General features: G+C 60.4%; 1 protein-coding gene and 1 long non-coding RNA gene across 2 annotated transcripts; one reads left to right on the top strand and one right to left on the bottom strand.

The window, feature by feature from the left end:
- Positions 1–136: 136 nt before the first annotated feature.
- LOC150003760 (uncharacterized) lies at positions 137–27,642 on the top strand. The gene is made up of 3 exons (XR_016512802.1): positions 137–313; positions 25,656–25,898; positions 27,400–27,642. It is a non-coding gene; the product is annotated as an uncharacterized LOC150003760 (long non-coding RNA).
- LOC150003761 (neuroendocrine secretory protein 55-like) lies at positions 7,237–8,222 on the bottom strand. The gene has a single exon (XM_090286612.1). It carries the CDS (start codon positions 7,975–7,977, stop codon positions 7,273–7,275), a length of 705 nt encoding a protein of 234 aa, XP_090142738.1. The 5' UTR covers positions 7,978–8,222; the 3' UTR covers positions 7,237–7,272.

Genomic DNA, 27,642 nt, shown 5'->3' with positions numbered 1-27,642 from the left:
TATAGGCTGAGAAAGGGCCCTCAGCCTTGAGTAGCAAGCACCTTAATTTAAAAGTAAACTAGGACCAGGAAGAAAAATTCCAGTATTTAACTCTGGTGTTCCTCTTTTTGTCCACTTTTCTTTTTCTGTAGTGACTGGCCACCAGAATCTGGAAACCCCGATCGCCTGGGTGAGTGGGATTCAGAGCTGAAACCCCACCAGGTGAGCAGTGGGACTCCAGAGAACCCATGAGTGCGGCCGGATGCTGGAGGAGCGAACCAGCCCAGAGGGCAGCGGGGCGGCCTGGCCACAGGGACCCGAGGAACCTGCTATGGTAAGAGCTGGGGGCGATCACTTGCTGGGGTGACTGGGGGCACCCGACCCAGACTGGTGATCTTATTGGTTTAAGACGGCAACGTGACCCTGCCTTGGCCGGCCGGCCCAAGGATGCGTAGAAGTGGGCAGCCTAGGCCAGGACTCGCGCCCCCAGGGGCACAGTGGTCAGGACCTGCCATTGCCACTTTAGAACAGCAAAGCGTCTGCCACTCAGGTTCGCAGTTGTGGACGGTTTTCTATCGGGGGAAAGCATCTGTCGCTCAGGGGGGTGAAGGGATGCGGAAGGGAAGCCCCCGGGCTCCGGCAGGACGGCTTGGGCAGGGTCACCGCTGCCCGCAGGCAGAGCGGGGGTGAAGGACCAAGGACCCGTCCCTCCTGGGAGTGTGTGACGGGGGCTGCAGTGAGGGGAAAGGATCGCCTGTCCAGGTCCCCGTGAGGGTCTCCTGAGTCCCCCCTGCAGATGAACCAAGAACACGTGGAAAAGGGGTGCTGGATCTCAGTTAAACTGTTTCTGAGGAGAGAATGGCCCGGGCGCCACATGTAGCAAGTCAGCTGGCTTTTTGGTAAATAACTAACCCCCGTGCCAAGAAGACTGGCCTTCGCTGTGGCTCAGAACAGCGCCACCGCCACTTGCAGGGATGTGGTCCCTTTCCTTGGGGGCCCCACGTGGCCCCCTGGGCTCCCTAAAGCCTCCATGCCCACACCCTGAATCAGCAAACAGTGGTCTGCATGCTTATGTTGGGGGTTCTTGCCGCCGAATGCATGGGCCCATCCAGGTCTTAAGTAGCTGCCTGTCAGCCTTCCCCCTTAGCTCATCCCCGCATCCCTGGAAGCCCCCGTGAAGGCGAGGCAGGTCCTCCGCCGGGTGGGGGTGGGCAAGGGGGCGGGGCCGCACGCAGGAGAGCCCCGCCTTTTGGCGGTGGCATTTCTTGCTGCTGGGGCACTGGGGAGTCGCTGCAGAAAAGCCTGTGCAGCCCAGGCGTGTCGTTAGTTGTCAGTGGGTTTCTTTCAAATGAGGACAAGGGGAGTCCACAGGAGAGAGCTCAGACCGCTGTGACGTGTCTCAGCCTCCGGTGACAAGCGGTCCCTGAGCACAGACTGTGTAGCAATGAGACTGGAGGCCGTTCAGTTCATTACTGTGGGGCTGCGACGCGCCGCGCCTCCCGCCTTCGGCGGCCCCTCTGCCAGCCTGAGCCGGAGGGGGCCGTGGCAGCCCACCGCTGTCTGCACAGGGGTCTGCGAGACCCGCTGCTGCAGGCTGGCGGCAGCCGAAGGGGGGCGGATGGGAAAGATTGCGGGACCCGCACGTGATCTGCGCCCACTCAAAGGCCCCGCTCTGGAGCCCCCCCCCCTCCATGAAATCAGCACCCTTCAGGCTGCTGGCCCCTGTCCGGGCAGGGCTCCCCAGCTCTGCTGCAGCCGGGCTGGAGGCTGTCACCTGACCACCCTGGTCACGTGGTGCGTGCAGACAGCCTCCAGCCTGGGCGTCCCTTCTCCAGGTTGGCTGGTGGTGCAGCAGAGGACTTTGAGGGGAGAAGTGGCCGTTCCAGAAAGGATGACCAGCGCCACGGGAGGGGGGCTGAGAGAGGGGCAGAGTGGGCGCTGGGTGCTGGGAGGGAATCCCGGAAGGTAACTTTGGCTCAGTGGAAGCTCTGTTTAAAATTTCCGTAACTTCACAGTGGAAATGCCAGGCCCCCTGGGGGCTTCTGGGCAACGTAATTTGCATGTGCGGGGAATGGTATATTTCACCTTCGCAGAACCCCAATTACCCAGGGCGAATTTTCCTAATGAAACCTAATTGACACCGGCGACATAAGCCAGGGCACTCAGGAAGCAGCTCCCGCCTGGGGGAGGAGAGACCTGTCCCAGGTGGTCGCAGGCAGTCCTGGCCCTGCAGCCCTCACCCTTGGCTCTGAAGTCTGAGATTTAGGGTTGAACTCTAAACAAGATGTCCTAGGGTTTAAATCTGTTAGGCTGAAGCAGTTGAGCTCCACGTGGGGAAACTCCACTGCACGTATGGAACAGCGGTTTCTGGGCCACGTGTGTGATAGACTTGGGCGGGGGGGAAGCAGGATCAAGGGTAGTGGATCTGAGGTCTCTCTGCCAGTAGCCCCCCGCGCCGTCCTTGGTATCAGGATGCTCTCGCGAGTGCTGGAGACCCCCCTGGCGTCTGCCCTAATTCTGTCTCTCACACTCCCCGTTTCTTCAGACGGCTCTGTACACCCTAACACTCGGGGGCTTCGCGACTGCCGTCTCCAAAGGCCCCGTGCCTTCCCTGTACCCTCCGGTTTGTTGTTGCCCCCCTAGGCCCCCAACCTTTGCCTTCTGCTACCCTCAGGTCTGCGCCACATTAGAGGCCCCACCTGCCCTCTGCCCACGCAGCCTCTTCTTATTTATTTCTTTATTTACTCTGGCCTTTCTGATATCTGTGCCCAGCTGTTGTTACCTTGGCAACATGCGCACGTCCACACACAGCCAGGAGGGCAGCCACCCCAGTTCTGCCTGGGCACAGGGTGCCACGGCCCTGCATGGCGGCCCGGGGCCTCGGGGGAACTGAGTCACGACGCTGTGGACTCCGGCTCCTCCGCCTTGCGAGTTAACTAGACGCCAGCACCAGCCTCTGTACCAGGGGCTTTGGGGTGAAACCAAAACAAAACCGACTTCAAAAGGGAAAGCAAACACCAGTAAAACTCACCTTCTGCATAGCCTTGTAATGTGTGGGGGAAAAGGTTAAATATAAAACAAAAATGAGATGTTAAATCACTTAATTTGACACAAACCAGTTTTGTTTTTAAAACATTTGCTCTGCTTATGCCAGGCATTTGCAACGGGGGCGACGCGGGCTGGGGGCGGCGCACAGACTCTCAGTCACCCCCATGTCCTGCGGCGCAGACAACGCGGCCTGCGCGAGCGTCTGGTCATCAGATTTCACGGGGGAGGCGCAACTAAGAGAAAATGTCGGAGAAAAGCTCCTGGGAACGGGTGATAATGAAAAAGAGGTTGAGAAAACGGGTCTGCCCTGCCTGGCTGCGGCTTCTGAGCCCCTTCTCCAGGCCGGGCCGGGTCCGGACCCTCAGGGGTGTGACCCCGCGGCCAGTCAGCACTCCTGGTCTGCGTGGGGGTCTGTCTGCTGGCCCCGGGCCCCTCCCGTCCCCTGAGAGCAGGGGCGCAGGTGGGGGACCAGCGCCCGTCCCCGACAGGGCAGTCACGGGCACAGGGGAGCTGTCTTCTCCAGCGCGCCTCCTCAGGTCATTTGCCACCAATTTAAAATCAGATCAACACAAAACAGTTTCTTCACAACGGCAGCTTTGGAGCCTGGTCAACCTTTGAGACATGTTTTGGCTTAGTTAGTGTTAAAATTACGGATAGGGTCAAGCTGGGCCACTCTGGGTTTCTTAGAGGAGTCGGCCTGCAGGTGTGTGGAGCCGAAAGGGACGCTGGGCCTGTCCCAGGCGGCGACCTCGTGCTCCTGGTGGGGAAGCTGGGGCAGGAGGCCGCGGGGCGGCTGCACCTGGGAGGCCCTTGGACCGTGTGTCCTGCTGCCTGTCTCTGGGCGTCAAGCGTTAGAAGCGTCACTAACGTGAAAAGCCCGCAGAGCAGGACTGGGATGCGGGGACTAACGGTGTCACTGGAGACGCCTCCCCTTTGCTGGGTTGTGACGTCACTCAGCGTCGGACGCTTCATCTGACTTTAGTGGAGGTTTGTCATGGGCCGCCGTTCTGTTCAGAGATGCAGCTTCCCCAGCACCTTGTTCCCGCCCAGCTTCCCCACAGGGGATCCCCTCAGCGCGCGGGGGGGGGGGGGGGGGGGGGGGGTTTGCTGGCGACAAGCCCAGGTGGAGCCCATAAACGAGACCCCTTCCCGGCGCCCAGGTGGCAGCCTCCTTCCTCCTCAGGCCTCCAGCACAGCTGCCAGCGCTGAGGGCTGAAGAGGAGTGGGCTGGGGGCGACTGGGGGGGGGGGGGGGGGCGGGGCTCCAGGCTCACTGAAAAAACCTTATCTTAGTCGATTCCAAACTTTAAAACTCTCATGAGAAGTTTGCCAAAACGTAGAAGTAAACCCATGGCCAACTGTTGGTACCACACAGTATTTGAACGTTGCTACATGATTTTCCAATGTGGAAAGTTAAGTTATAAGAGCAGCTTTGTCCAAGAAAAAGCAAATTTCCATTAAGCAAATGATTGATGTAGTGAAGGAAAAAGTCCTAAATACTGGAGCATACCATCACATTTACCTAATTTTATACTCCTCCTCCTCCTCCTCCACTGTTTTTCTCTCTCCACTTGAAAAATCATGAAATATTTGAAGTAGTCACCTTTGTGGTAAACGATCAGGTCTGCTTTTTTGGAGAACTTCCTCCCCAGACCCACCCCACCTAAGCTGCGAGGGCCAGGGAGCCAATTCAAATGCTAACTGGAGTTTAGCAGGAGGAGACAAAGGACCAGGTGGAAGACCAGTGAGTCAGGAATGCTTGGAGAACTTGCCAGAAACATCCCTGGAAAAGAAAGGCAAATGAACACAGGTGCCTCAGGCAGAAGAGGGTCTGGGGTGTCTGAGTAGCAAAGTCCCCTCTCTGGCGGGTCTTGGGCACTTTACCAGGGGTCTGGCAAGGTCCTCAGTTGTTCTGTATGGACCCTAATGGCCCGCCCACCCTGGAGCCAGGATGGAAGGAGGAAGTTGGGGGAGGGGGGTAGGGGTGGGGGTGGGGTGGGTAACAGGTTTTCACAATCAAGTTTGTGGGACTGTGTCTGAGAGGTGAGGATGTTTGCGTGTTCCTAGATGCCCCCCTCCCCCATGAGCCTGTGCGTTGCTTAGTTCGGAAAGCCAGCCACCCGTGTGCAGACGGCGTGAGAGGCACCCGCACCGAGGACTTTCTCACTTGTCTGTTTGCCCTGCGACAAGGTGGCAGCTCGATAACTTCTCTAGTGAAGAGCCCAGCTCCGCCGAAGACCTGGCCCCCCAGTGACCCCGCTCCCACCCCGAGAAGCAGCCCCCAGAGCCAGCAGGACTGTGGCTGCTGCTGCCCAGTCCCCCGCGAACGCGGGCTGCGAAGGCGTCACCTGGGAAGGACGGACGCTTACGCCACGGGAAGATGCCGCGTCACTGCGCGCAGGAATTCCACCTCTGGGGAGCGGCTCGTCACTCAGCCACCGCACACGTCTGCGTCACCGACAGGGCATCGCCGCCTGGCCCTCGCCCCAGCCCAGGCAGCCTCCAGACCCGTGACACCTTGAGCTAACGGGGCAGCCCCTGGCCAACGAACTGCCCACGGGGCATTCACAAGTGAAAACCACAGCCGCAGCCAAGCCCCAGCAGTCATTAGCCGTGCCGAGCCGCAGCCGCGCATAACTTAAATCCCGGGCGCGCTGTGCCCCCTTCCCCGGGGATGAGACCTGGAAGGAAGACCATTTAAAGTTGTGTTCCTTCTGGCCGCTGCCTTAGGATTTTTAAGTCTCAAAACGCTTCACCTTTCCCGCAAATCATTCTCATCAGAATAGTTCAAACCCCGCGGAAAAACGAGACGCGCGCGCACAAAGATCAACTCCCACATGGGGAGAGGTTTTGTGAACAGGTTTCACTTTTCGGTCTTCTCCCCCAGATTTGGCGAGAAAGCACTTTCTGCACCGACGATGCGTTCCCGGACCGCAGCCGGGTTTGTTCTCAGACACCAGGGCAGTTTCACCCCCAGGTTACAGATTTCAAACTTGGCTCCACCTGAGCTGGAAATGGCTGGGGAGCCCGGAAGCGCCGCCTCTCCGCCCCGAAGCTGCCTGGGCCGCTTGCCCCTGCCCCCTCTCGAGCGACCGCACAAAGACTTGCATTTGATCCAAAACCTCTCTGCAGCTCCGCGGTACCGCGCTTTTTCAGAACCCTTTGTAGGGTGTCCTGATAATCCACTCGACCCCCTCTCCAGCCCACTCCTTGTTCTGCTTTACCTTTCCGCACGCTAGCACCTCGCGGGTCTCTCAGCCCTGTCCCCCAGGTCCTTGCGCAAACAGCCCAGGACCTCTCCAGCCAGGCTGCACCCAGCTCTGCCGCCGGAACAGCTGCGCCAGAAGGCTGGGACACCCCGATGCGACCTGACCACGCCTGCCACCAGCCGTGGCAGCCCGTAGAGGCACTCCCCGAGACCCCCATGCCGCCTCTACCTGCCCTGGAAGTACCGGTAATCTTAGGGAGCCGCCTGCCACTCGGAGAGGGCAGCTCTAGGGCGTGCGGGCAGGTGCGCACACTCTTTGCCGCGGTCTCCAGCTCCACCAGTGCCCGGAGACTGCTGCTGGTGGCCAGGGCTGGCGCACGGCCGCGAGGGGCACTTGCACCGAGGATCCCGAGGCGCCAAATTGGCAGCGTCGGGACTTGGGCTCCAGGCTCTGAGTGTCTTAAGCGCCTCGTGCGACTTTCCCCGGAGCCGCTGCACCCAGAGTTCTCGCCCAATCCCAGCCTGATTACTTTCCGCACATTGCAGCAGCGCGGCTGCTCTGGCTTTGTGAGAGTTGGTGCGCGCACCTCCGAACCACATTTTGGGCAACCCGCTAAAGCCAACTTGTTTGAGACTAGTCTCTTCTAGGAGGAGAAAAGAGCGCAGAGAATAACCGACTTACCTGTGCCTTTGGGGTGTACAGTTAGACATCTAGGGACGCCCGGGATTCAGTGGCGCGCCCTGGACACCAGCTCGGAGACCTCAGGCTGTCTCCAGCCATGCGCCAGGAGAGCCCCGCCGTCCAACAAGCCTCTGGCCAGCTGGCCACCTGGCTGCCTTCCGGCGCACTGGGGAGGTGCGGGGAGCGGGGAAGGGCTCCCACTTTCCGGGATGGCTGGCTTAGCCCACTGTCTTCCCGCCTTCCTTCCGACCTGCCTTCCCTCCTCCCCCTTTTGCGGTTCCCGAGGCTCCCCAGTTTCCCGGTGTGCAACTAACCTGAATCAAAGAAAACAAGGAGAATCTGGACCGAGTCCTCCATTAGTAGCGCCGGATGGGGATGGGTCCCCTTTTGGAAGGGGACTCCGGGGATGAGTCGCGGCGGGTGGGCTTCCTGGGCTTGCAGCGGCGCTGCTGCTGCTTCTCCTTTTTTGGCTCCACGGACTCCTTGGGGTCCTTGGGCCGGGGCTCCTCCCCTTTTCCGGGGCTCCTGGGCTCACGAGTGCGGGACGGCGCGCGGCCCGGGGAGGCGTCGGGGCTCTGCAGCCTCAGAGCGTGCAGGCGCTCAGCGAGAGATTGGCTGAAGGCGATCTGCCTGGACACCACGGGGCCGCGCTCGTCCTCGGGCTCGGTCTCGGGCTCAGTGGTGGGGGCCGTCTCCGTCTCGGTGCCGAAGTTGCTGTCGGACTCGATCTCAGACTCGGTCTCGGATGCGTAGCCGAACTCTGGCTCGTACTCTGGGCACTCAGGGAGGGACAGCTCTTGGTCTGTCTCCTCGGGCTCGCTGTCAGAGCTGGGGGGCTGGGGGAACACCTGGGCGACGCGGTGGTGGGCGTTAAGAAAGCTCCGGCGGGCAGCCGCGCGCTGCTGGGCGCGGCCGCTGGAGGTGGCAAGGGCGCGGAGGAGCGCGATGGAGCAGGAGAGCCAGAGGAGCGCGGTGGCAGCCCGGCGGCCAATGGATGGGCACAGATCGTTGTAATTGTGGCGAGCTCGGCGCCACTGCTGAGCCCGGAACCTGCGATCCATTCTCCTAGGCGCGCACCGAGAGACCACCCCGCCCTCTGGCTCTGCAGAGAGCGGCTCCGATGCGCATCGGCTGCTGGAGCCGAAAAAGGTGCACCTTACGAGGCGAGAAGCTGGGTCCGAAGGTCCCGGCCTCACCTCGGTGTAAGGGCAGAAAGGGAAGCAGCTACCTTCCTGATCACTGAACTTTCTAAAGCTCCGCGCCTTGGCTTGCCTCTCTGAGCAGAAAGAAGGGATGGAGAAAGGGGGAGGAAGAGCCTATCTCTTCCCCAGCTCCTCTCTCCAAGTCTCAGACTCTGGGTCTAAGACTCGGGAGAGGTGCCTCCGCTGGTCCTCTGCCTGGGAGAGGAGAGCAGAGACTGAGGCGAGGAGGGGGGAGAGGTTCTGCAAAGTTGCGCGCCGGAGTTCTGCCGGGCATGTGCAGTGAGGAGGCGGGGGCGCCTCCCGGCGAGCTGCGCGGCGGCGGGCGCGTGGCGCAGACCCTAGTGGGCCGGCAGGTGGCAGGAGGGAACCTTGTTTGAACGAATATTGGCAAAGCGAGGGGCGGGGGCCTGGCGGGTGCCACGGAGCGAGGGACTGAGCCACAGGTTAGCCTGCCTGGGCAGCGGGGCAGGACGTGGGTGCTCCGGGGGGCCCAGACCCCCTCCCCAGCTTCTCCGGTGTTCTTTAAAGTGAACGACTCGAACCAGACGGAACCGCAGACGTTCGGGGGAAATGAGGGTCTGTACGCGAGGGTTGGCAGTCCAGCCCCGGGCATTTTCCAAGGGCTCAGTGCTGTGAGGGTGGGAACCTCAGGTGCTCATTAATCACGAAGCCACCTTCAGCAGGCCTGCTCCAGTGACTGTAATTTGGGACGTTTCCAAAAAATTCGGACCCCCCCAGTGCAGTCTCAATCTGCTAATTACCTCATGGACAAATTAGCATCTTCCCTAGGAGGGTCCCCACAGACCAGCTTGCAAATCTGCAAGCCCATGGATGGACCGTCATGAGCTCCAGCTGAGGACAGGCTGGACCCCCCCCCCCCACTTCCGGGTGGTCTTTCCAGCTCTGATGCGCAGTGGTACAAACAGCTCACCGAGCGCGCGCGCGCGCGCGCGGGGGGGCGTGTGTGTGTGTGTGTGTGTGTGTGTGTGTGTGTGTGTTGCGCCGGCAGGGACGGGGTTGTTCAGGGGGGTTAGCGGGCAAAGAAACCTCAGCAGGTACCCCTTAAAGCTCTCTCACAGGTTTTCAATGAAGTTAATTCATTCAGCGAATGTTTACTGAGCGCCAAGCTCCATTCTAAGTGCTGAAGGTGGAGTTAAAGAAAAGGGAAACCATCTCAGATTAAGGGAAGGGGGTCCAGGGTTGGTCTGCTGTGAATCAGGCATGAGGCCGCCCAGAGCCCCTCCTTACCCACCAACATTGCTTCCTCCAGCTTGAATTCTCGTGAGGGAATGGCTGGCAGGGGACAGCTAAGACCCCCTAGAGCTGGCTGCTGAACCCCAAAGGCTGCACCATCAGAGGAAGTTCACATGGCTCTTTCTCAGCCCTGAACAATCAATCAAATGAGCTCCGGGCCCTCGAGAGGAGCCCTGGAGTGGTCCTTTAGGAGCTCCATGTTCCCTCTGTGACCTCTGCTCCTCCGGGGTTGTGCCTGCCCCCCCCTTAAGATAGGGAGCACCCCTCTTGCCATAGTGACAAGACCAAAGGTGGCACCGATTTCTAGACTCCACGGACATGTCAGCCGGGCTGCTGCACTCGGGACGCATGGTTTTGCCATCTCTGAGTCAGCGTGGGGGGAGCTTGGAGAGAAAGGCACAACCTCCTGGAAATCTGCTTTCCCTTTTGGTCCACCTGGACACCCTCCTGGTGCCTGAAGAGCCGGGTACCCCCACTGCCGGTCAGCACGGGGGGATCCGCTCATGCCTAAACCCCGTGCCTACACGAGACCAGCAAGCTCGGAGTTAAGACCTTCGTAAGAGCCTAGCAACTGCTCTGGGTGTGGTGAGGCTTGCTTTCTGCATCTTCAACGTCCCTGACCTGGCTCCTTGGCTGTGTATCTTACATCTTGTGTTCTTCGGTTCAGTTTGTAGCATTACAACACTGATTGGTCTAATAAAGCGGGATTGATCTGGCGAACCCCATAAAAGGCTAATGTTTGTATTCCAATGCTGGAACATTCCAGAGAACCTGGGAGCATTTTGTTTATTATCACAGGTGCCTGGATGGCTCCAGTCATCGTGTGGCTCTGATTATGGGACAGAGGACCAGGGCGTCTGGAGCTGGATACCTCACAGCCTGACTGCTCTGCCGCGGGGGGACATTTTAAAGCTTCTGTTCCAATGGCCCGCCTATGTCTTCTCACTGAGCACAGCCCACCGACAGTGTACAGAACATAAAGACACGGTTCGGGGGGTTCAGGAGCACGTGGGGGCTGCGAGTGCCCCTGGCGTGGACGCGTGCCAGCTGTCGGCACCGAGGCGGGTACGGTGCTTCGGTGCACATGGGAAGTACTCGGTGTTGCAGAAGGGGAGCTCTATGCCTGTCACGGAGGTGGCGGCCCAGAACGGGTCCACTCACACGGACGCACAGAGATGGCCCACGTTGTTAAACAGTGTGCATTACATAATACACATTTTTGGACTCCATTTTGCATTAGTAATGCACGTTCTTTGCAAGGTGCATTTTAGCCAGCACACAGGCGTGGAACAAGACCCCGCACCGCCGAGCCGGGCGTGCCCCCCGCGTGGGCTCCAGGGGCAGCAGGAGCGCCGCCCCGAGACGCTGCTGCTCCTCGCGCCGCGCGCCGGGGTCGAGCAAGTGGGGCTGTGCAGAAACGCTCTTTAAAATGCATCATGTGCGGGACTTTTAGGAAGTGCTTGCTGCAGAGTGAGTTTCAAAGCGGAGCAAGCGGGTGATGAACGACCCCGGGTCGTTAGCAGCCGGGGAACGAGGGGCTGGGTCTGTCTGCCGGTGAATAACACGCGGACACCCCTCACCTGCAGGGCTGTGCCGGGCAGGGCGCGGCCCCGGGGGACAGAACGCGCAGTCGCCCGTCCCCCCAGTATTGGACAGTGAGGTGCTTCTGTGGGAGAATTTGAGATGCGTGTCCTCGCCATTTCGAGGGCTGTCCTGTGGGGGAGGCATCACGACGTGTTTTGTGTGACCCCAGAGGGAAAATGAGAGCGGATGGGTGGCGATGACAACAGGCAGATTCCAGCGCAGCCGGAGGAAGGCTCCTCTGACAGTCAGGGCTCCGGAGCGGCACTGCTCTCGGGAGGCGGTGGGCGCTTTGTCAGCAGCGGCCTTTGATCAAAGGGCCGATGCCCACATAGTGGAGATGTTTTCCGTGAGACTCATGAGCCAGGGAGAGGGGCGCCTGGCGCAGTGCGGGTTCCGATTCCACGGGAGGCACATGGGGGCCCTGGGGCGGGCTGGGGGCTCCTCCGGCTCCGTGGCTATTTTAGAAGCCTTGGAAAGTACAGTGGCTCAGTGACAGGAAGGAATGTTTGGGTGACATTTCAGGACATGAGCAAACAGGTGTATGCTGTAGAGCTTTTGTAAGCAGGGTTGGGCTCTGAGGCTCTTTGCACCAAAACTCGCTTGTTGAAGCAAAGAAACAAGTCAAGCCTGTGTTCATTATGCTGGTCCTTGTTGCCTCCCTTCCCAGAGGAGTCTTGGAAATTAAAAAATGATGTTGGCTACTTAGCAATCGTGCGTTGGGTCACTTCCTGACCAAGACCCTATGCAGGCATTGTGAGGAGGTGGTGATGGGAGGGAACGGCCCTCCCACCACGGAGCCTGCATGGCAGTGGGAAGTGCCTCCGAATACTCAGGAGTGGATTGCCAGTGGGTGTGAACTAATAAACCCATCCCACAGCAGACCCAGAAACCCGAGGGGGGCTGGTGGCGCCGCCTACAGCCAGAGCGAGGGCTCAGCTGGTGGGTTTCCGCGGGTCTGACCCGGGGCTTTCCTTTCTTTCCCAAGTCCCTGAGAGGGCTGCATTCCGTCCCCCGTGCCCATGTGCCCACCGGGTGCTGAGCTGTGCCAGTCACTCTGGGGGAGACAGAGGGACCCCGTGAGTTCTCAGAGGCCTGCCAGGCTCTGTCGTGGGTGCCAGACGCCAGCACATTCTACGAGATGAGACACAGGCCAGGGATTGGCTCTGCTCTGCCAGGTGAGGGGACCTCATTGCTCCAGAGCCTCGTTTTGGACGGTCACTGGAAAGGCTCCGCCTCCCTGAGACTTGGGCTGTGCACACCCACCTGCCCACCTTACAGGTCTGGGCGCAGTGCGGACCCCCTAGCTCACTTCTCCGATGCCACTTCGCTGTGACTCAGGCTGCCCCGCTCGTGACAGGCTCTCAGCAGCAGGAGCGGTGACAACCCCGAGCCCCTGGTTTTGTGACTCGGGGAAGTAACTGTTTGTGATGTGACTGGGGTCCGTGTAGGCCGTTTTCAGGATGACGGGGCTCTCTGCCCTTTAGCAAGGGAGCCAGGGTCGCAGATGAGCAGTGTCCCGTGTGCAGAGCTGGTAGTGGTGGCCGTCTTCTTGGGAATGCTGGCCTCCCCTCACCATGGGCGCCATGGAGGGTCTCCCGCTGGCCCAGCCCCTGCCCCCCTCCCTCTGCCACGGGGCGAACAATTTCTGGGCCCCTGACCCAGCAGGAGGCTTCTGGATGCTCCCTCTCGCGCTCGGGTATCCGGGTCCTCCGTGATGTGGGGCCCCCCTGCCTCCCCTTCAGCCCAAGCGCTCAGAGCTCATGCAGCCCCTGGGTTCCCCTCTGCACTCTGGCCACTGGCCTGACAGCATCCCGTCCAGAGCCGGGACAGGGTCCTGTCTGGCCGCCTCGCCCCAGCCTGCACCCGCCTGGTCCGGCTCATCCCCTGGCCTGCTGAGACAAGTGTCCAGAGGTGCCTGCAGCCCAGGTGACTCTCTGCTCAGCTGCCCCTCCACCCTGCACCCCCGGCCCCTCCTGCAGTGGGGGGCTGTGAGTGAGGAACACTGCTCCCGACCGGGGTGACTCAGACCTCAGCCCTCAGCCCTGCGGCATGGCGGGAGCTTTTGTCCCGCTCTCCTGGTCATCCCACCTGTCCCTCCAGCCCCTGGCACTGACAGAGGGCCTCAAAGTTGTTTTTCTCTCATCCGCTGAGGCTCTGACTCACCCTCCGACTTGGTGGGGGAGCGAGCAGCGAGCCCCGAGCGGGGGGAGAGAGTCTAGTGGTGTGTCATGGCTCAGACACACGCGCACAGAAGCCCTTTCCGCTGCAGCTCTTCAGGAGATGATGAGGCCAATTTTACATGTCTCGTCACTGAGGCTCCGGGAGCTCGGGCCTGTTCCCTGGGCGAGCGGAGTGAAGTGGGGGGCTGACGCAATTATCTGCAGGCAGATAACGCGGCTCTGTAATCAGCCCTCCCTGAGAGCCGGGGGCCGGCGCCGGGGAGCCTTCGAAGGCGTCTGTTTGTTTCTGCGCTCGCTTTGTTTTCCAGAAGGAGTTGGTGTTCGGGTAGGGGCTCCCTCAGGTTGCAGGACCCTGGCAGCCAGGCGGGGCTGTGGGAGCGGACCCGGAACCGCGGTGCTGGCACTCGTGTCCCTCCCATCCTTCTGCCCTTGCCCACGAGGCCCCTGAGACGTGGGCCCAGGTGATCAGCACGGTCACCTTTAGTGCTAAACAACACAGACTCCATGGGGCCTAACACGCAGCACACCTGTTCATGAAGACGTCACGGGACTAGGAGAACAGAGAACAGGTCTCCAGGTCGGAAATGGGAACTCACTGGCTGGCAGTGGCTTCGGGACTGTCCCTCCTCCATCCTTTGTTGTGGCTACAAATCCGGGTAAATTGGGAGTTTTCCCTTTGCTGGTCTAGAAATTTCCTCCTGAAACAGCCATTGCTTCCTCCTAGCTCTTCACTCAGGAGGGAGAAGAAAGAGAGACCATTGTTTTTCCAAATCATAATTACCCTCGAGGACAGTCAGGGAGTCAGGGGTCTGCGTGGGGCCCGGCCGGGGAGCCCAGACAGGAGGCACCCCCATCTCTCTCTCTCTCACAGACGGAACACATGTACCCACAGGGAAGCAGAGGAATCTAATCAATTCCAAAGGTGCTTCCGATGACAAGCACCTTCAGAATGGGGCTGGAGATGACCCTAAGAAACGTATAGCAGTTACACACTTGGGGTTTTTTAAAGACTGTCAGGAAATCTTCATCTTCGTCACTCTGAAATTTTTTGATGTTGCTTAATTCACTTTTAAAAACAGAAACCAAAAGCTTCCTGTCCACACTGGAGATGAGAGGGTCCTGTAAAACATCCCCCCGCCCTCAGGCTGCTGGGGCAGAGTGCGGGGGGAGGGGGGGTGCGTTTCTGCCCCGCGCTGGCACCGTGCCGTCTCTCCAGCCAGTGCTTCAGGCCCCGTTTCGCCGTCTGCAGCGGTAGGTAGGCGCCTTCCGTGGCGCACAGCTCCGAATCCTGACGGCGCTGCCCGCCTGCTTTTCTAGAGGACTTAGGAACCACTTTATTTTTGATCCAGTTCTGTAATGGCCTGGCTGATATTTTGACTGGAATTGCATTCAGTCTGTAAATTAAGTTGGGAAATATTGCCTTTTCTGCATTTAGCCTTAAGCCAGAAGTATGATCTCTCTCTTCATTTATTTGAGTTTCTATCTCTGCCATTAAGGATTTGCGTTTTCGTCGTATAACTGCAGCGTGCCGTGCGTGGGATCCGACGTGTGACGGCGTGGCCCGTTTCCCCAGCATTGGTACTCCTGTCGCCGTCGTGAACAGGCTGTTTCCATTCTATTCTCAGGCTGCTCAGTATGTGCTTGTAGGAATGGTATTGATCTTTGTGCATTCTCCTCATATCCTGCTACTTTTAGAACTGGCCGTGTGTGAGGCGCCCGGAGGCCTGCCCGGCGGGCACCTGCTAGAGGGTTTCTGGGAAGGGATTCCTGCCCGAGGGCGCCTGCCAGAGGGGGGACGCGGGAGAGGAAGGCGGTCTCCCCTCCGGCTGTACTTGTCCTGGGAAGGGACGGACCTTCCTCCCGCCTAGGGTTTCCTCGTCACTTACTGTTGAATGACAGGAGGTAGTAATTTAGGTTTCTAAGATTTTAGAGGTTTTTTTCTTTAAAAAATTTTGTTTTTATTTGGCTTTTTAAATGACTACCTAGGATATTAAAAAAATAAACCATTTGGCAAACCCAGGCCAGCGTCCCACGTTTCCCTGGAGTTGTAGCCCAGCCTGAAGTGTCCAGATCAGGGCCTCCCAACATGGTGCCCCTCGACGACAGTTTTGTGACATTTGGTAATTCAGGATTTTTTTTTAATAGTAATTTTTGGTTTATCCTCTTATAGTCTAGTTCGTCACATCTTTTAGTTTTTATTTCTTCCTTCGCCTTCCCTTCAGCCTCGCCATGCGCCCTGCCAGTGCGTGTGAGACTGTGGGCACATGAGCGATGGAATGGGGCGCCCTCCCTGGATGGTGGGGGTCGGCTGTGTGAGGGGCGACGCTCAGGACCGTTCACTGACCTGGAGGGAGGGTGGGAAGCGGCCCGCGGTGGGGGGAGAGGCAGCCGCAGGTGGAAGCACCCTCGGGCCGCGCGGGCGGCGGTGTCCCCGAGGCAGAGTCGGGGGGGCTGAGCCATCAGCCACAGGCTCTAGCGGAGCAGGAGGAGCCAGTGGTGGGGAGGGCACAGACAGGGACCCCAGACTGAGTTCTGCCCAGAGTCGTGTGGACAGAAGTTGTCCCAGAGCTGGACAGGACTCGGGACATGAAGCCCTAGCTCCTTCCTTGTCAGGTGAGGAAACTGAGGCCCAGACGGGTCAGGGCCTGCTAGCTAACAGCAGCATCACCTGTTGGCCAGCAGCGTGCACATGCCTAGCTCAGGCCCCCGTCCCGACGTGCTGAGCGAGACGCTTCGTGGACAGAAGGGGACATGAGACAAGGGCTCAGATGTCAACCCCTTGATAGCAGATCTATTTTTTGTCAGCATCCAAGCGGACCGTTCACAGCCTCACATTCTTTTCCTGGTCACTTCAGAGCTCACATGCTGCCAACTGCTCAGCAAAGAGCGGGCGAGAGCTGGCCGGGGCGGCTGCAGGCTGGAAATAGAAGCCCCGTGCCCTTCACGGCCCCGTCTGGCCGAGGGCGCACACAGCGGCGAGGCCTGGGCAAGGTTGAGGCGAGGATCATAAGGTGACACTTTCTCTGCTGGTTATTCAAAAGTCCAGTCAACTCCCAAAGCTCCAGGCTTCACTGCGGGGACTGGGTGTAAAATGGGGGAGCCGGCGTCTCTCAGACCCTCCGTCAAGGTGTCCGCTCGGGGCCACCTGTGACGTGGCAGCTGCTGCTCCGGCCACTGTTGTCAAAGTCTCACGTCCCATCAAAGCTATGGACACTGAAATGACACCGAACTCACTACGATCAACAACAAAATCTAAAAACTAAAGACAAAAACAAACTAGGCAGAAAACCACGATGGGAACAGAATCAGGTGTGGGGAGCACGTGGGGGTGTCGGCTGGGAGGGGGCGGGGGAGGGAGGGCGGTGGTGCAGGGACTGAGAAGCAGATCAGGCGGCTGCAGAACAGACGGGGGGCATTAAGAACAGTACAGGAAAGGGCGAAGTGTAAGAACTTAGATGCACGACCCATGGACGTGGACTGAGGCGCTGGGTGGAGGGGAGCAGAGGGAGAAGAAACAGGAACAACTGCAACGGCGTAATCATACAAGAGCTCCACACGGAGCATGGGAACTGGGTGCATCAGGAGGCAGCGATGACTGACTGGAGCCGAGACTGATGTCTGCTTGGGTGACCACCCCCCCCCCCCCGGCCAGGCCCCTGCCAACCTCTCAAGTCCCACGACCACCAGTGTCTGCGGAAATGCTTTTTAAAAAAAAGACAGGTAGTGTCTGTGTCACTTTGCAGCTTGTCACTTGGCAGGCACCTCTCGGAGTCCCTGCTGCACTGGGTCCTGTGAGATCTTATTCTTCTGAGTGGTCACCTGTCACCTGTGAGAGTCCCTTCCCTGTGGGCTCTTGGTCCCTCAGCAACAGCACCTCTGCCCCTGTCCCGGCACATCCCTCGGGGACACACTGACAGGGCTTCTCGGGGACACTTCCAGCAGTACAAACACTAGGTCACAGGTTGATGTGGAGCTTGGGCTCAAGTGTCCTTCGACACAGGGCCACCAGTCTCTCCCCTCTCCCACGTCGCCCCATTCCTCTGGCCTTCCTCACATTTGTCCCTAAGCACTCAAGGAAAGTGGCACATCCCTGAAACACAGTTCCAAGATGCGCCACCATGGGAGGCGCAGGGAGAACCTCCCCAGAGACGGCAGGAGAGAGGCCTGGCGCCCAGGGGTATATGCCCAGTACCCTGGCCGTTACTGACGGTGTTCGGGTTCCGGGCAGGTGCTGGTGACAGCGCCACCCTCGGCTCGTCAGCGGAGCCTGCCTGGAAGACCCCGCTGAGCTCTGTCCAGGCCGTTTAAGTGGGGACTGGCCACAGTGTAAGAACGGTCTCCTGCCTCTGAAACCGAGGTCCCTGTCCTCCTGTTTGCTCCCCGCTCCGCTCATGGCAGATGTGCTGGTCTTGGTGGCAAACGAGGGTCACAGTCTAAGCTGGCATTGGGCGGGATGTTCTTGACCGCGAGAAGCAGCACTGGCTGGGGCAGAAGCAAGGCAAGTGCACAGGCCTCCCCTGCAGCCCGGGCTGTGGGGTGGGGCTGGCTTTTCCTTAGTGAGGATACGATTAATAACCTTGCCGAAGCATTAATTATAAATGAAAAGACATAACTGATATGATTAGTACCTTTACACATCTAAGAGTGACTCCTGATCTCCCGCTAGTTCCCAGTAGAGCCCTCGTGGGGCGGCCTCCTGTCGGGGCCTTGTTGGGCTGTGCACACCGGGGTCCCTTGCTGGAATCAGTGTGGTAGCTGGAGGAGAGACACGTGGGAACGTGTTGAGACCTTTGCTGAGGGTCCTGACCAGCCCACTCCTCCTTCACTGCCACCCGCTCTGGTGCTCGGTGCAGCCAGGGGCAGAGCCTTCACCGCGGCCCCAGGGCCACAGAGTGGCCGAGCAGGCCGGGGGCTGGCTCGGGGTGGAAGGGCCGTTTGCAGGCAGACAGTGTCGTCAGGAGCTCAGGAATTAGAAACAGTTTACAGCCCCTCAGAACACAGACCTTGCTGCTCAAACTTCAGCCCCCCGGCTGCCGTGGCCTTCCTGCCCCGCCCCGCCCTCCTGCCCCGCCCCACCCTCCGGCCAGGCCCCGCCCTCCTGCCCCGCCCCGCCCTCCGGCCAGGCCCCGCCCTCCTGCCACGCTCCCACACTGCGCCTGCACTGAACAGTTTCTTTCAAATCTGCGTGTCTCATGACCTGGAAGTTCCACTTCTGGGGGTGTGTCTAAAGGAACCCGAAGCTCCGATTCAGAAGAATACACGCACCCCTACGTCCATTGCAGCTTATTTCCAGTCGCCAAGACTTGGAGCAGCCCCAGCGCCCACCAGCAGACGGGTGGGTAAAGAAGCCGTGGTGCATTCACACAGTGGAATATTACTTGGCCATAAAAAGGAAGAACTCTTACCCTTTGTGACTGTGGACGGACCGTCAGAGAAAGACAAGGACCACATATAATCTCACTTGTATGTGGAGTCTGACAAACAAAATAAACTCACAAAATTGAAACAGACTCACACACGGGAAGAGACTAGCAGCTGTCGGAGGGGCGGGGTTGGGGGCTGGTTGAAAAAGGTGGGGGGCCTGAGCAAAGGGAAGAGCACTCAGATAACAGGGTGGTGACTGCTGGAGAGAGGGGCAGGGGAGGGAGAAGAGGGGTGAATGACTTGGGGTGAGCACCCAAGATCTATGGAACTATCAGCCAACGTCACCCCACTAAGTTCAATAAAAAAGGAAAAGAAAAAATCAATGTGGCTCTCTTAATGTAAGTGAATTTAGTTTTCAAGGACAGTTAACCAGTATCGCTTGGCGCCTAGCTCAGTATGTTTAAGTACACGTGAAGATGACTGTGGGGCTCTTCTCACGGGCGCTGTCGGCCCTCGTCCCAGGGGATCGCGTTGGCCACGACCTTGATCTAGTCCATCTGATGGGCAGGGGCTGAGTCTGACCACCTGCCGGGGGGACACTGTGACGGGGGTCTGCTGTTCAGCAGGCTCTCGTCTCCTCCAACAGACACATGCCATCAAAGGGGACAGACTTGGGGACGCGGATCAGCACGGCGCTCCGAGCTGAGGAGGGGCAGGGCAGGGTCTGGCTCCAGCCAGCGGGGGCCTGTCGCATTCCAGCAGGACCGGATCACTCGGCGTATTTTCTTTCCGTGACACTTGCCTTCTAATAATAAACCGACAGATGCAGGTGTCTTGATCTGCCTTTACCGTGATATTTGCCATCCCTTCCAATTCGTGTTTGCAGACCAGCCAAGAAATGGTTCTCCGTGGTCTCTCACCCGCCCCTTGGCTCCCTGGAACTGTGTCCTGGCCCTGGGGGCAGGAGCACGGCACCCGTCCCTCCTGCGGGCACATGGCGCCGCTCCCCGCCCCATACAGCGGAGGCCGATCCTCCTTTTGGGAGGGCGGGTTGCAGGAGCTGGGTCTTCCCCTCCACCCTGTTGCGGTGGGGGGCTCAGGGCCTGGGACAGCGGACCAGAGCCAGGCCTCCGCCCGCCTCGCTTCCTTCTGTACGGGTCGGAGGGGGCCCGGAGGCATTCCTAGCACATATGAGGTCCTCCTCAAACATGTGCTGAATACTTTTTTCACGTGTGTATTTTTAAACTGGTTGTTATGGGAATTTCCAAACACAGCAAAGAGTGAGGAGGCCCAGGGGCCCGGCACAGCTGCAGGGCCGTCAGCCGCTGCCAGTGCCCTTCCCTCTGCTGTCCCCCTTCTCTCAGTGTCTTTGAAAGCAGATTCCAGAAATCATTCCATTTCCCCCTCTCTGAGTGCCTCGGTCACCTGTTGCCTGGCCTCTGCCCCCACGAGGCCACTGCACATGGCCAGGGCGCCCTCGCTCCCGGGGGTCCCAGGAGCCTCCCGAAGCCAGCACCTATTTCAGGGGCCCCCATGTTGACTAGTGGCGCATTCCCCAATTCCCAAAGCAATGCAGACACACTCAGTGACCAGGCGCATTTCAGCTGTGCTTTCTAAAAGAATGCGCATTTGGAACACACAGCCCCAGTCGGTATGATGTCAGTTGTCACCGGCCATGCGGGCAGGTTTGCCAAGGCCAGCTGCCGGGCTCCTTGGCGCTATATTAATAGCAGAGCCCTGGGGCCCGACATACGGGAACCCAGGGAGGAGAGGGACAGCTGGGGGCGGGGGGCACGCTCCGCTCTGGCATGTGCCTGTCCTGGCACGCACGGCCTGCACCTTGCCCTGCCGCTCAAGCCCCCCCAGAGCTCCCGGCCACCTTCTCCTTGTAGGGTCAGGAACGTGCTCAAGCTGACAGCAGCACACTTGACGCAGAAGCCACATGAAGGCTGGGGTGGGGGGGTGGGGGGTTGGGAGGGCCCCACGCCCGGGGTCAGCCCACGCTTTTACTGAACGCAGGCATGCACGGGAGAGGGCGGCGCTGGGCTCCACGGCCAAGGCTGGACAGACAGACTCACGTGTCATGGGCCACGCAGGAACTCAGCTGGCAGCAGGGCCGGGGGCGCGTTGGGGGGGTGTCTCCTGAGTAAGCGGGCAGTGTTGGGCGAGCAGGAGGCAGGGGCTGTGGACGTGCGTGGAAACGCCAAGGACAGGTCCGGGGTGAGAGGCCCACGGGGCCCCGCCTCCAAGTCCAGAGGAGCTGGCTGGGCACTAGAGCCCGTGGTTAATGTCCCTGATTTTGGTGTCAAACAGAACTGAGCACCAACTTCAGCCCCCACTGTCCACCCGACGCCCTGGGGCAACTCACTGACCCGCCCGGTATACGGAAAGGCCCTGGGTCCCACGATGGAGCCAGGCCAGCGGCGCCTGGGGCTCAAAAAGAGCCCCCGAGGGGCGGCGCTGTTGTGAAAAGCGAACACTGATCTGGGAGGAGCGCCGTGCATGCGGAGGTGGAAGCTGCCCTCCAGGCCCGGCCCCGCCCAGAGACACCCGAGTTTCAGTGGCCGGGGCTTTTTAAAAGTCCTACAAAGGATGCCGCCGACGAATAGACGAATAGACGTTAGATTTCCCCAAGAGCTTTGATGGGTGGGCTTCTCCTGGCCCTTCGGAGCCTCCAGGCGCCTGGGCCCTGCTGACCTGTCCACAGGCGGCTGTGGCTGAGGGGCGACTGCCCCCTCTCGGCCAGCCACGAACCCACCGCCGTGGGGCCCGCAGCCACCTGGCCTGTCACTCACCCGGGGCCCGGCCTGGCCTCCACAGGCATTGCACGTGCTCCCTGCCGTCAAGTGGGGCTATTATTATCTCAGAAGAGACCAGGGCCCTCAGAATTAGCTCTGAGGCGCTGGCCGGGCCTCCTTGACCTTGCGGTGACACTGGTCTGGGAGGCCTGGGCTCAGGGTCTGGCAGACTGGGGCCTGGAGGGGAGGCGGCGAAGGAGCGGGGCCAGGCCGAAGAGCCAGCGCAGCGGCCCCTCCTCCCCGCGCCGCCCCTTGGTGGCGCCGGCACAGCCTTAGGTGCTCGGGCGGTCACCGCCGTGGCACCGACACCTCTGCTCTCTGGGCCTCTCCCCCGTGGCCGGTGGGGCTTCAGGAGGCCCCGTGGGGCCCGGGGGCTCTGAGACCAGGCGAGGCTCCTCAGCGCAGGGGCAGGCTGGGTGGAGGGAGCTGCAGGTCCTCTCGCGGCCCCCGGCTGCAGGCGGGCAGCCTCGGAGTTGCCCCCGGTCCCTGTAGTGCAGGCCTCCGCCCGCTTGTCCGGGCCGCGGGAAGAAGCCGCAGCAGCAGCCGCGGGGACCACGCGGGGCCTCGGGGCACCTGCACGAAGACAGAGGCGTCCCTCTTCTTGAAGAGCCCTGGGGGGACGCTCGGGCTGGCGGTCCCGGTCCCCATGCAGCCTGCCCCGGCTCAGCCTCGGCCCCGAGAGCCCCCCCTCATTGGTCCCTTCTTCGTCCCATGGCTCTCGTGTTGCCTTGCCATGTCCTGGGCATCAGGGGAACATGTCATCCCATTTAATCTTCATCTCACAGGGGACCCCAGGCACAGAGAACGCAAACAGCATGCCCAGGGCCGCACGGGTGGGAAGTGTGTCTGCATTTGAACTCGGGGGTCTGCCGGGCTCCAGACCCCCCTTGTGGACCTCTGCCGTTGAATGCTGCGTGGGAGGTGAGGGGCTCCAGGGAGGGCCAAGGCGACACGTGGGCAGAAGCCGGCCCTGGGGGAAGGGCTGGCTGCGGGCCCAGGGCCCTGACGCGGGAGGGGAGGGCGGGCTGCAGGGGCTCTGGGGGCGCTCAGCGGCGGCCTGAACCGTGTTTCCTCGGGCTCCCCGCCCCGGTGTGGGGCAGGTGCGGACCCCGCTGGCCCAGGTGGGCCGGGCCGCGGAGAGCGTGGCTGAGGAGCACCCCGGGGGCTCCTGGCCCTTCCTGGGCCGCGTGCGGGGCCGGACAGCTGACGGCGCAGGCCTGAGCTGGGGCGTCTGAGTCGGGGCTTGTCTTCCGAGGTTTCTCTCTTGACAGTGCAGAAGAGGGGCCCTGGCACTTCCAGAAGCTTCCTCAGCCCTTTGGGGCTCAGCCTAGCGCACCACGCGGCCTGGGTGGTGGGAACAGCTGTCACGTCGGGAAGACCACAGCGCCTGTGGCGGGCCCCACTGTGTACGCGGCGGCCTGCGCCCCCACCAGCACCCCCACTCCCACTTGGCCCAGAAGCGAGGCGCCGTTGTCACCCTCTTGATGCGTTATGGGTTTTCAGGTTTTTTCCTGACAGGTGAGGAAAGTGAACCTTGATGGAGGTCAGTGCCCGAAGCCGCTTCCCCAGCCCCTGGCGCACGGGCAGCGGGGGGGCAGCTGGGGCGTGGGTGGCCAGTGCCCGTGCGGGTGCAGGGGAGCCGTCTGGATGCCCCAGGCCCTCACTGGAGCCAGACCTGCGGTCCTGCCCTCCGGGCGACTGATGCTCCGGCGGGACCCGCGGCCGCACAAGTGCCCCGGCCCCTCACCACCAGATGGCGCAGCTGCAGTGACGACGCGGGCCCCGAGGAGCCCTGGTCTCCGGAGAACCCCGGGCTGGGGGCTCCCGCGGGCCCTTTGGCCGCCGACACCTGTCGGCGCTGCTGTAGGGCCCGGCCTTGTGGCCACCAGCTCTGTCGTTCCGCCACGGACAGGCCGCCAGTGTGGCCGCCCCGTGTCTCTTGTCCCCCCCTTCCCGTGGCGGCCGCACAGGACCAGCAGGGAGCCGCAGCGCCCTTGCCTTCCTCCGCCAGCCCCACTTCCCGTGCTTGGCCCTGGCCCCGCGGGGGCCCCGAGGAAGCTGGTCTGGGCAGGTATTTGTCCGAGACCACGTCAGACACGTTCGGAGGTCGCGGCTCAACCCTTTCCATTGAGTCCTCTCTCCTTCATGAATAAAGGGTCCACGTTTTCAAAACCATGACTGTTTCTCTCTTAAATTTTCTTTATTTACTGATTTGAGAGAGACAGACATCGGGAGCCTCAGCTCTCTCGGTGGCCCCGACGGACCATGTGACAAGGAAGCACAGGGGTAGGACCCAACGTGCAAGATCCACGTGCACCCCCGGCTTTCCTGGGACGAGTCCTGAAGAGGCCAGGGAAGAGGAGGAAGAGTAGGCGTGCCCCAGCTCCGTAACTAGTTCCCTGGGGCCAGTCACTGCCACTCCTCCCGTGGACGGTCTGAAAAGGCAGAGGCGCACCAACTGTGAGCCAGGCCCTGTTCTTGGCCCCAGGGACACGGGGAGAACAAGATGGATATGGGCCTGTCCCCATGGAGCTCAGAGCCCAGCCTAAGAGAGACCCTGGCCACGGAAATAGCAGGGAGGGCTTACTGGAGGAGGTGGCATGTAAGTGGAATGAGGAGGCAGCCAGGTGACTAAACAGAAGGGCAGTATGCCTATGGGGGAGGGGGCAGTCTGTGGAAAGGCCCTGACCCTGCACAAGTCCCTCCACTTTCCCCAGCATATGTTTTAACAGAGGACAGGAACAAGCCATGGAAGCAGCTGTGATGATCTAGTCTGCATCTTGGACAGTTCCTTCCAGAATTGTATTTGAGGCCAGAATGGATATGGGGGTACAATGAGGGCATGAGGCCATTGGGGTCACCCTCTCTGGAGAGGGGACATCCCTGGCTGGGGTGTAGGTGGCCAAGGCAGGAGAGGAGAGCTGGGTGCTGAAGCCTGTGCAGAGGGGACACCGAGGGTGGGCGAGGTGAGAGAAGGGGCTGTTTGGGGCAGGACATGCAATGTGTGGTGTCACCCTGGTCTTGGCGGCCCCTTATGTAAGTTCAGGGAGCTTGATGGGCAATCAGCCAAGTCCCACTGAGCTTGTAGCCCCAAGATGGTGTGGAGGTGTGACTGTGGCCACCAAGAAGGCTGGGACACCAGGCCAGGCCACCGCCCCCGATGTCGGGACAGCACCACGGCAGTCCCCCCCCCCCACCCCCCAGGAGACACGGAGCTACCCGACCACAGCCTGGGTCCGCAGCGCTGGGCCCTCGCCGTGGGGTGACTCACTAGTGTTCGTGTCCATTCGATTTTCACTATAAATTACGCGTCCACAGTTTCTTCATGGTGGGTTGGGAATGGCTCCTCGGCAAGGCTGGAGCGGGCCACTTGGTCTGTCCTGCCAGGGACATCGCTGTCCCCACCCCCACCCGCCCTGCGCGTCTCCCAGGCCACTAATGGGAGGTGCTCACCCTGGCGGGGGTGGGGGTGGGGCGGGGAGGGCTTAGGTTGACATACCACTTGAATACGGAAGTCGGGACACTGAAGGTAAAAGGGAATCACACTCTTGAAGATGGAATGTCTCCCTCCATCCTTCCTTCAAACCTCTGTTGACCTCTGGTGACATAACAGTCACTGGGATTAGCCATGGTCCCCGTCCTTGGACTATTTACCGCCAAACCAGGACAGACGTGGACGGGGTAATCCCAGAAGAACCTGTCCAGTGGCTGAGATGGGCTGGGCCCTTCCTGGGAGGTGGCTGGCTGAGACCCCAAGGAGGGGGGAGGGGTGGAGCGTCACCTGCGAGGGCCTATGGGGAAGAGCCTGGGAGCGAGGGGACCCTGGAGGACAGGCTCGCTGAGGGGACAGAAGGAATCATGCTTGTTATCCTGAGAGGTCAGGGTGCGATCACTCGCTGAGGGCGTGGAGGGACATACTCGCATCTGTGTGTTGGGGGGATCATTTTACGAAGCTGAGGCTCAGCCAGGAGCACTGGGGATCTGTGAAGGGAGGGTCCCTTCCACACACAGACCTGGGTCTGGATGGGCCAGGAGGCCCAGGGGACAGAGAGGGAGTCCACGGAGGAATGGAGGCAGGGCTGGGGTGGGGGTGGGGACGGCAGGAGACAGGAGGCCGCAGGCCCTCTGCTTCATCACTAGCAGTGCAGACGCACTTGGGAAGATTCTGACAAGCCCGATTGACTCATCCACCCCGATTCCTCCGCAATGGAATAAACCAATTTGCTTAAACCTCCAACTGTTCTCATATATTCATCTTTTTTTTTAATATCTGAAGCTCAAAAGAAACTGAAATTTACACAAAAAGAAAAAACCTAGACGCGAGATTGAAGCAGACGTGTGCTTATCTGTTTTCCAGGAGAACCGAATTAAAAACAAAGCGCACACACAGAGCCTCACGACGTCGCCTGGGGGCCTGGAAGAACTCAGCCCGCAGCCCGCCCCCACCCGCCCGGGGCCTGCCTCCTCCGTCCGGGGTCCCCACCACAGGAAGTGGGGCCGGGAGCAGCCTTTGTGGAGGTCCCGTGGGGTCACTCCTGGCACCGATGCCCCATCATTGTCCCTGTTTGCTGACCAGGAAACCGAGGCTCAGAAGATTCAAGTAATTTGCCTTGTAACTGTCAGAGTTGGGCCTTGACCCCCAAACATGACACCAGAAACCACAAGACCCCAAAGTGGCAGGCCTTCCTCTCCCCCCTCTCCCCAGTTCTCTGCAGACACGGGCACAGGCAGGACAGTGGGCACATGATGCCCCTGGTCTCGGCGCTTCTCCAGGGGCAGTGCTGTCCTCCAGGGGACAGTTCTGGTCGTCACAGCTTAGGGGGTAGAGAGACTATTGGCACCTAGTGGGCAGAAGCCGAGGATGCTGCTGAATGTCCTGCCCTGCCCCCACAGCAGAGAATGATCTGGACCACAAGGTGCCGGGCCGTCGGCTGGGAAACCCCATGCCCACAGGCAGAGAAAGGGCCGGGAAGACCGGCACCAAAATGTCTGCATTTGGTTATCTCTTAGCAAAAGGATTTGGGTAATTTTTTATTTTTCCTCCCTATGCTTTTCTGTACTGTTTGAATTTTTTAAGGAACAAGGTGTTTGTATCATTTTTGTAGTCTGAAAAAAAGCTGTTTTCATTTTGTAAAACGAAAAAAGGCCTTCAGGACCTAGCAACTCCGCTCCCGCTCCCTCACTAACTAGCTGTCAGGAACAGCTCTTGGGAAAACGTGTCTGGACAGTGGGAAGGGCAGCCTGTCCTGCACTGTATGACGGGGGCAGAAAGTAACATTGTCCCGGCAGAGCTCCTGGAGCTCAGAGGAGAGAAGCGGTGGGAACGCGGAGACCCTGCCGTCTCACGTACGTGCCCTCTGAGGCAGCGTGTGCGTTTCTGCAGCACGAAGATTTCGGAGACAGGGTCGGGGGGACTTGTGAGGGTCTTCTGCGCGCCAGAGACTGGGGACCAGGAGGGTCCGGCACGCCTGCCCCTGCAGGGTGGGAGGACTGGGTGCTTCCCCTTCCCAAGGTCGCACTCATTCCCTAGACCGTTCTTCCTTCATCCCGGGCCAGGCTAGGGCACCGCGACATGCTGGGTGGGAAGGTTTTCTCCTTTGGGGAGGCCTCCTGGCACTGGGGGGCATTGAGCAGCATCCTTGGCCTCTACCCACTAGAAGCTCCTGGCCCCTGTCCTCTCCCAAGTCTCCACGCAAGGCCCAGGGGCGGGGGCAGGGCGTGCCAAGGCCATGGCCGGCAAGCCCCGGGTTTCCACGGGAGGCCTCGGAGAGATGCGCAGGCTCCCAGGTCGGGGTGCCCATGGCTGCATTTCGGAGTTGCTGCCCGTGGTTCTCAGCGTCACAGGTCTCCCCTCGCGACTGCCCGATTTGAGAGGGCCCCTCGGGGGGCCCCTCGTGCCCTGCGTCCTTCCGACAAGCCCCACGCGGTTATCCGGCGCGTGACAACAGGCAGGCGGAGGAGCACAGGCACCGGCGGGCTCTGGGCAGCGCCCCCTCCGAAGCAGGAGGGGGGCCTGAAGTCGAGGAAGAGAAAATGCAGCCAGTCTGGAAACTCAATATCTCACATCCCTCCCCATCTTTTTAAAAATCCATAATTCATAGAAAACCCAGTCGGGTGCGCAGCTCCAACTGAATTATCCTTGTTAAGATGGAGGCTGGGAGAGGCATTCGCCTGAAATGCAGAAAATCAGAGGTGCCCCTGGAGCTCGCGTGCCCCGAGGACGGCCCCTGGCCCTGACCACCACCCCACAGGCGCGGGCCACGTCTCACACCGGAGACAGCGTCCTGAAACCCAGGCCGACTGCAGTGCCAGGCGCCGGCCCGCGCTGACGATGCACAGGAGCC

The sequence above is a fragment of the Furipterus horrens genome, unplaced genomic scaffold, assembly GCF_987537825.1.
Source record: "Furipterus horrens unplaced genomic scaffold, mFurHor1.1.pri manual_scaffold_8, whole genome shotgun sequence".
Classification (NCBI taxonomy): domain Eukaryota; kingdom Metazoa; phylum Chordata; class Mammalia; order Chiroptera; family Furipteridae; genus Furipterus; species Furipterus horrens.
The sequence above is the reverse complement of the archived record's forward strand: the minus strand, read 5'-3'. Positions and strand labels throughout refer to the sequence as shown.